At 32.7% G+C, this 9463-nt stretch overlaps 1 protein-coding gene across 1 annotated transcript; it reads left to right on the forward strand.

Annotated features, from left to right (window-relative positions):
* Positions 1-1579: 1579 nt before the first annotated feature.
* LOC113761352 (U1 small nuclear ribonucleoprotein 70 kDa-like) lies at positions 1580-4061 on the forward strand. Its single transcript, XM_027304305.1, has 5 exons — positions 1580-1664; positions 1790-1952; positions 2612-2677; positions 2952-3738; positions 3815-4061. The coding sequence occupies exons 1-4, from the start codon at positions 1658-1660 to the stop codon at positions 3688-3690; spliced, it is 975 nt and encodes a 324-aa protein (XP_027160106.1). The 5' UTR covers positions 1580-1657; the 3' UTR covers positions 3691-3738; positions 3815-4061.
* Positions 4062-9463: the final 5402 nt, after the last annotated feature.

Here is a 9463-nt window from a genome sequence, read left to right on the forward strand (position 1 = left end):
TTCTTCCATATTTTCCAAAGTATGTTGGCTGTTAGCTCAATATGATCCATGCCATTAATCATACTTGTTGCTCCCATAATAGCATTCCACTGTATGCTCTGCTATTCCATGCCATTCAACTGGTGACATTTTCCATACCTCTTGAGCTTTCTTGCAATAGAAAAATACATGCTCAACATATTCTTCTTGCTCACCACATCCTTTATAGATTGGGTCACCTTTTTGTGTTCTTCTATGTATTAATCCATTTACTAGCAAGGCATTATTGATATACCTCCAGATGAAGTGCTTTAGCTTACACTTGATGTTAAGCTTCCACAGTATTTTCTATGTTTTCCTGCAAGAGTTAACTAAACTGGATTCTCCCTCTGCTCCTCTTCTCTTCTCTGGATCAGTTGCCCATTTGCACAGTTCCTTGTAGCCTGATTTGACCGTGTAGATTCCATTTTCACTATGAATCTAGTAATTATAGTCTTCTCTTCCTAAAATACTAATGGGAATTTCCAAAATTCTTTTTGCATCCATCTAGTTGAAGGTCATCTAAAGCCACTGATAAGTTCATCTACCATCATCAGGGTGCTATGTTGAGGTCTCTCAAAGGTGATTTTGCCATTTGGATTCCCAGGGATCCACTTACCCTTCTAGATTCTAGTAGCCTTGCCATTTCCAATCCTCTTCCTTGTTCCTTTTTCTACAAAGTGTCTTATTCCCATTATGCTTTGCCAGATCCAGGAAGCATTCTTGGGTATTTTGCACTTAAACACTGATTCTCTATAGAAGTACTTTGCCTTCAGAACCTTGCTGACTAAAAGGTTTGGGCTTGAAATTAATCTCGCTTTGCTAGAAGTGCTTTATTGAAATTCTGAAGGTCCTTACATCCCAAGCCTCCCCATTTTTTCTCCTTAGTCAGTTTACTCCATGAGCACCAATGCACCTTGTTTTTTTCTTCAGCTTCTTCCCACCAGTAGTTGGCTAACATGGAGGTCATTTCTTTGCAAAGTTTGTTTGGCAGTTTAAAACAGGACATTGTGTATACAAGCATAGCCATTGAGATAGCTTTTAGTATTACCTCTTTCCCATCTTGACTGAACAATTTGTTCTCCAGCATTACCTCCTTCCATGCTCTGGGATGGTGTTTTAAGTAACACAGGAAATTGAAGCCCCATGCCTTTTTCACCTTAACTTCCCATCCATTCGGACAACAATCCTTCCTATTCCCAACTATGAGATCCCAAGTTTCGAACCCTTTCTTTTAACTTTCCATCTGTCATGACAACCCTTCTTACTCCTAACTACGAGTTTTTATTTTTCATCCATCTCGATAACCCTTCCTATCCCCAACTATGATATTCAAGTTTTGAACTCTGAATTTGGTAGCATAGAGAATTTTAAAAACCCTCCCCGATCATTGGAAAAAAAAATGTTATTAAGAATAAGAAAGACAGAGAAAATAATAAATAAAACTAAAAGTGAAATGTTTTGTGGATATGTGACTTCTATCCTAATTGACATTTAATGTATAATAAGCAGTTGTTAATAAAATAGGAAATCTGCTTATTTGCAAAATATTTTACTTTTGCAGGTTCGCTTAGTAACGGATAAATCGACAAATAAACCAAGAGGCTATGCTTTCATTGAATATGTTCACACCCGTGATATGAAAGGTCTTGTATCTGTAGAACACTTTGGCCTACTGATTTTTTGGTTATTGTTGTTGACATTTCTTTCCTGATGTTGTTTTGTCTTAATTTATTTTGTGACGTCAATTTATGCTAATTGATATGTGCAGCTGCATATAAACAAGCTGATGGTAAGAAAATTGATAACCGGAGGGTGCTTGTTGATGTTGAACGTGGAAGGACTGTTCCGAATTGGCGACCCCGTAGGCTGGGTGGTGGCCTTGGAACAACTAGAGTTGGAGGTGAAGAACTCAATCAGAGGTACTCTGGGAGGTAGGACCTAGTTACCATTATGTGAACACGCATTAATTTTTCATCTAATGGTAAAATCTTTCAAGCTGCTGTCATCTGGGCCACTTCAGAAATGAAAATTGAAAATGCTTTTCAATTCCCTGTACTGAGATTTTATCACAGAACTCGTTAAAAGAATTGAGGCGGTAATTTCCAGCTCTTCTATTCATTCTTGGGAGGGAATAAGTAATTCTGTTCATCTGGATTCCAATTTTCAGTTATTTTATTTGAATGATTTGGTGTTTGCTGTAGCTTGTCTATACCTTTTTGTGGTTTGGGTATATTTCTTGTTGGAATCTCCAATGAAAGTGCATTCTCATGTTACCAAATTGATTTCCTTGCAAAAGGGTCTTGGGAGGATAAACAAATTTAGCCTCTTGGTGTAGTATGTGCCAGGTCTCTGATATTTATGAACTGGGTGGGGATCATGATAAAAATAAACATGGTCTTTTCTAGAAAAGCTGAAGGTGCAGTTGTATTTGTAATGGTATTGCACTGTGTGTTTTCATGCATATGATTGCATTATCATTTGAGATATGGTATGTTAGTTATAATCATTTGAAATATATCTTGATTCAGTTTAGAGAGTACTCCTCATTTTATGGAATGTCATAAATGTTTACATCACTTAAATTGTTCAGAGAGCAAGTACAACCTGGAGGGGCATCTCATTCTGAGGAACCAAGAATGCGGGATGATCGAGATCGGTAATACACCTTCTTGTAGTCCTCCATTTCACATTCTTATGTCTTGATTATTGTTACTTTTTAAAAATTCAATATGTTGCTGAACAGAAGAAATAAGTTTAAATATGTTTGGTGGATATTCTATCTTGAGTGAGAGAGATGTTGAAGCAGTACATCATGAATTATTGAAGCAGTACATTATGAATTATCTTGACATCTCGTCCTAATCATGCTCTGGAATTTGTACATGTTGCCTTTGTTTGTCTGCAACTCATTTATATGATGACTGTTTTAGGGAGAGGGAGAAGTCCCGTGAAAGGGTCAGGGATAGGGAAAGAGAACGAGAAAGGTCTCAGGAGCGCTCTCAAGACAGAACAAGAGATCGTGAGCACCGAGAGGATAGGCACCATAGAGATCGTGAAAGAAACAGAGATAGGGACAAGGAGAGAGACCGTGGTCGTGACCGTGACCGTGATCGAGATCGAACACGTGATCGCGATCGCGGTCGGGACCGTGGTCGTGATTATGAACGTGATGGAGACAGATCTCGTGATCGAGAACGTGATCGCAATCGTGAGAGGGAGAGGGATAGAGACCGGGATTATGAAGTTGGTGATGCTGACAATGATCGTGGTCGTTCTCATGATAGAGAGTATGACTATGACAAAGTTGAAGCTAAGCATGACCGAGAGCGGCATGGCGAAAGAGAGAGAAACTATGATCATGCGGAGCAGGAGGATGATCGTGGATGGTATGAACAATCAGATCATGGGCGTAAGCGTCCAGAAGGGGAGCATGACCATGGACACTATGACTATTATGATCACTATCAAGGTCAGGGACAGTATGATAATCAAGGTGCCCAGGGTGATGATGACCGTTATCAAGATTCTGACCGATATCATGACAGATATGATCAGATGGATGAGGACAACTATGGTTATGAGCGAACAACATCTGAGCCACAAGAGAAAGACCGAGATTATCAGCGTTCTGATAGGTCGCTCTCTCACTCGCTCTCTCAGGATTACTAGTACTAATTACCAATGCAATGGTACTTGCGAGTTTCTTGTGCTTCGCTGGTAAGGTTAATGAGGTCATAGTGTGCTTGTTGCTCTACAATAAAATTCTGATGCTTTAATTTGCTTGTTTCTGCAGCTATTTTCCCCTGAATATTGAATCTTTTGGTTGATAATCGGTTGGCTCAACACAATCATAAGGGTCTGATTTAGAAGTTCTGTACCGAGTGCGAATTGTTTTAAGTTTTTGTGTTTTGTGTGTTTTTTCTGTTTATTGGAAGGAAATTGTGCATGTCAAGAACTTTTGTATACACTCTAGCACTTGACTATTTGCCTGGATTCAGTCATTATATGAGATCTGCTTGTCTTGAAATTGCTATTGATAATTTGTGGATGACGATAATTGAAGCTGCACTGATGGTATCCATGTTAAGAGTGTTATTTAGATCCCCATTGTCTTTACTGCTTAGTTAGGATACTCTGGTGTTAAATTTGAGAACTGTTAGAAAGCCAGACAACGGGTGGGGTAGAGACAGTGGAGAAAAGCTCCACTGCCTACTAATTTCCCCGCCCCTGCCTCGTTCCCCATTCCCGCTTCCCTGCCAGACTAATAAAAATTTATTATATAATTCTATTATAGTTAAATTTTAGTAAATAATCAAGCATTAAAATATTAACACATATTATTATTCATTATAATTTTATAATTGAAACTCATAAAAATAATCAAATAAAAATTAATATAATTAAAATAATTAAATTTTCACTTTTGATACAAATATGATCAATAACTCATTGTTGCACTTGTGCATTTTTTTATTTGGAGAAAAATGTATTATTGTATTAAATGTAATTAAAAATTTAGTATAAATGCATTACTCCCTTCATTTCATTTATTTAATTATGTTTAAAAAATTCAACTTTTTAAAAATAGTAGTTTAATTGTAATATTTTTACTTCTTTTTTTAATTTTATTCTTATAAATTCAAAATTTAAATTTGAATTTGAATGGTAATATTTATATGATTAAAAAAAAAGAACTATATTGAAAAAAAGGTTAAAAAATGTTTTGATTTTTTTAACATGGCAATTATTTTTGAATATTTTAAAATAAAAAATATGACACTTTCAATAAGACGAAAGGAATAATAAATATAGTATAACTAACTAATAATTTTTATTAATTAACATATATAATTATTAATATAATTGATAATATCAATTATATTATATATATTAATATATATTATATAATATACATAATTAATAATATTATTATCATAAATTTATAATTAATTAAATTAAATATTATAAATATAATTATATACATATATATTTATATTTTTTAACAATCTAAACAGGGGAAAAAATTTCCCGCCCCATTAGCCTCTCGCAAGGCGGGTGCCAATTGCCATCCTTACTTTGGCCACCTGCATAAAAATGGGCAACACTGCCAACGAAATCCCCACTCCAGAAAAAAAAGGTTTGAGACGATTTGGCACCCGAATCGATAAAAAGATAGCATATTTGTTATTCTTAAGCACATCCCTCTGCAGAAGGAATGCTTTAGGTTGTTCGGTATGTATAGTGTTGCAAGAAATACTCTTGGTCCTGAAAAGTATCGCTAGTAAAGGCCTTGCACGTCCAGCCACACGAAAGCTTTGCATTCGGTCATGTATTTTTTATGAGAACGAATTGAAAAAACTTGAGGTCAACATGAAATGGTCCAGATGTAAACTGGAGTAGAACGAACGGATCGAACTTGAGGTCAGCCTGTTATGATTCAGATTTAAGCTGGAGTAATTTTCATGTTTCTCGTTCACGGTGATTAAGTCAGGAACAACGTATTATCTCTGCTATTTTAATAATTAGTCTCACTCCTTGCTTATATCTCTAGTTAATAAATACTTGTATGTATCTAAATAACGTACGTTCCTATTCAAAACGTTCATCACATTTTGCAAAATAATTTTTTTCGTTCCTCACTTTTTAAAATGTAATTTTATGTTCTTTACAAATTCACGATGGTTAAATTTGATTCCTACCTATGTTTTTAACTAGTTTTTGGTCGGAATCCATCATGTACCTTGTACATGATTATTTTTTAGAGACAAAATTGTCAAATCACAATTTATATAATCCGATTCATATCCCTCATATTTCATAAAATGAATTTTTTTGTCCCTCACATTTTACAAATTAATTTTTTTCATCTCTCATTGATCATGTATATGAATAATTTTTTTTAAATCCACGTATATTTTTATTTGATTTCACTTGAATAGTACAAATAACGTATAATATGTTTCTATTTGATTTCACCTAAACAAGTTAATCATAATTGTACACATGCTATTCAATAGAAATATACATGGATTTAAAATTAATAATTCAATTTTAAACCCATGTATATATCTATTTGATTTCACCATATGAACTTATTTGTGACCTTTTCTCTTTTGATAATAATTCATTTATTAAGTTGTATAATAAAATCATATAATTAACGGATTCTAATTCGAATTCTATAGTCATGCTAACAAATTGCTATTTAAATCTAAAATTTCTACTCGCCACCTTTAAGACCAACAGTTGAATTACTTATTTTATGATTGTCTTAAATTTTGAAAGTGCCAATTATTTACTTTTTTTGTCATACTTTTCCTTTGTTTATTTTTTCTATCCAAATTTAATTTGATATAAATATTCGCCAATGTTTAGAATGAAATCTCTTCTTTATTTTCAACTTTTGAATAAAAGAAAATGAACATGAATGAAAAACTAATATATTTTTTTGAATTCATATATATACCTATTTAATTTCATCTGAACAGTATAAATAGCATGTAATATATTTTTATTTGATTTCGTCTAAATAGGCTAATTGTAGTTGTACACATGCTATTCGTATTGTTCAGGTAAAATCAAATAGATATATGTATATATATATATATATGAGTTTAAAAACAAAACTATGCATACACATGATCAATAAGGGAAAATCATTTTGTAAATGTTATTCATTTTGTAAATGTGAGGGATGAAAAAATTCATTTTGTATTCATACATATGATCAATAAAGGATGAAAAAAAAAATCAGTTTGTAAAATGTGAGAACAAAAAAATTTATTTTGTAAAATATGAGAAACTATAAATCGAATTGTGTAAAATTTGATTTGACAATTTTGCCCTTAAAAAATGATCATGTGCAAGGCACATGGTGGATTCTGACAAAAAACTAATTGGAAACCTAAATAGGGATAAATTTTGACCAATGTAAATTTATAAGAGATGTAAAATTACACTTTTAAAAGTGAGGGATGAAAAAGTCATATTGTAATATGTGAAGGACGTTTTGAATGATTTTTCCTTAGAAAAATATTCATATTTTGTCCATTTCAAAATTGTTTTGAATTCATACCTTTTAATTAGTGGTGTATAACATGTGTGTAATAAACCTTTGATATATTATACTTTAAAAATTATATTTCAATTTTAAAAAAAATTAAATTTTGAATATGGATAACAAATTATCTTTCTAACTATATACAAAATGACGGTGGCATAGACATTTAACATAATTATGTAGATTTATACGTACAAAAGTAATGAGATATAAATTTTAATAAATTCAATGTCTCACACATGAAAATTGATATAAATATAGTATAATCTTGAAAAATATAGTAATCTTAACCTATTTTCAATATTCATATTATTCATGTACGACTTTATATGTGTAATTTTACCAAATACATATTTTTGCACCAATCTTTTAATCGTACTTTTGTAAAATAATTTTGGATAATGTGTGTGTATAATATCTCATAGCCATCACGTATTTTATTAACTATGCTTACATGTTATAATGTCTATAAGTACTGTGGTAAAAAAAAAAAAAAAAACTCTACTAATCGTCTTTTAATAAGCCATGGCAATCCGAAATAGCCCTCCCTAGCGGATGGTCTTATGTATAACTCGTGGATGGAAAATCCGTCCACGTCTTCCCTAGTTTGTTGGCCTGTAAATCCCAAAAACTTCTGTCGGCCGGATCCATTATTGTGAAGGGACAGATATGGTCGTGAAGACAAAGTGAAAGAGGATCTTTTTTTCGAATCCGAGTGAAATAGGATCCAGTTGTAAAAGTCAGGGAACAATTCACGTGAAGTTGCCCATGGTTAAGCTTTTTAGCTTTGTCACCAACGAAAAGTGAGATCTTTCATTTTTCCTGCTCATGAGATGATGCGGCTACAATACGGACACATATCCGGATAGCATATTAGCAATTGCATCCTGCCCCTAAAGCGGCCTAATTCCCAAACTCGAGGGAGAAGTTTCGTGGAAGCCACGTCATTTTGTTTGTTTTTGCCGTAGTAACATGAAATGCATGCTCACGTAAATAGGGTGGGTTTTAAGCAGCTTACCCAGATGTGGCAGCGATAATAACACCACTGTCAAATTAGTAGCTAAGTGAGCCTGTTTGAATTGCTATTTTTTAAAATTTTTTGTAAAAAAAATATTTTGAGTTAAAAAATGTATTCACAAAAATAAAATTTTTTTTTTGAGAGAGAGTGACAATTCAAACAAGGTCTTTTGCTGCCTTAGCCCCATTTCATGAGGTTGAGATCGCACAGTTGCTAAAAAAACTTGAAATAAACGGGCAGGCAAAAATGCACTATTATTTGTAATGAAACAAAAGAGACACAAGAAGCTGTGTTGACGGGGGATCATTCAGTACATTGTCGTACGTCGTATATATACAGCCCCGTGTACTAAGATTCTAAGAACTCTAGCATACCAGTATATCAACTAGAGGTATCAAAATGGGTGATTTGGACGGATTTTGGTCGGGTAAAATGGGTAATGGTCATAAGTGAGTCAACCTATTTATACCAATTTAATTAGATGGATATAAATGGGTAAGTAAAAAAATGAATTGCGTAACTCAATTACTCATTTATAACCCATTTATTTTTAACTCTTTGTAAATTCATTTATATTCATTTTTACAAACTAAGTTATCAATTTATACCATCCTTTGCACTCATCATTAGTTTTAAATATTTATTTATAATATTCAATAAATCTAATTATCAATTTTTTTCTCATCTGTACTCTATGCCGCAAAATTACATACTATTTAATAATTAAACAATAGGAATATAAAAATTTGAAATAAGTACTATAAAAGTTAACATAAAAACTTAATCCAAAAATTTTGAACATCTAGCATTTTTTCGTGTGTAACTTTAAAATTTCATTTTGAAAAAGTAAGAAAAGAGACTAAAACTTGTCATAAATTGGTAATGTTGAAAAATGAGCAAGTTAACAAACTAAAAGAAAATAAAATGATAAGATAAAACCAACAAACAATAATAATAATAATAAAACAAAAGTAGTTAATATAATGACAAAGTGAAAATTTTGAAAAAAAAAATGGGTGGGGGAAGAGAGAAAATTTGGGGAAAGACAATTCTAAATGGGTTAATTGGATTTGATGGGTTATTTAATAATACCCATTTATACCCATATGCAAAAATTTAAATACCCATACCCATCTATTCATGAACGGATATGGATGGACAACTTAGTTAAATGAGTTTGTTTGACAGCTATAATATCAACTATCAAAGGACGGAAATTAAAGAGAATAGTCAAGAAACCCACTAAAATAAAATGATCCCTTTCAAGTACTCTCGACGCTCCGGCTGACTGATCCTTTTCCTTCCAAGAATTAGCCCGGTGAACAACAGCCACAAGCTCTGCACAATCCCCTAAAACGGGCCTA

Source organism: Coffea eugenioides, chromosome 2 (genome assembly GCF_003713205.1).
Source record: "Coffea eugenioides isolate CCC68of chromosome 2, Ceug_1.0, whole genome shotgun sequence".
NCBI classification, from domain to species: domain Eukaryota; kingdom Viridiplantae; phylum Streptophyta; class Magnoliopsida; order Gentianales; family Rubiaceae; genus Coffea; species Coffea eugenioides.

Coding starts and splice junctions, on each gene's coding strand:
- LOC113761352 (XM_027304305.1), top strand. Junction 1,953..2,611: donor AATCAGAGGTACTCTGGGAG/GTAGGACCTAGT, acceptor TAAATTGTTCAG/AGAGCAAGTACAACCTGGAG. Junction 2,678..2,951: donor ATGCGGGATGATCGAGATCG/GTAATACACCTT, acceptor TGACTGTTTTAG/GGAGAGGGAGAAGTCCCGTG.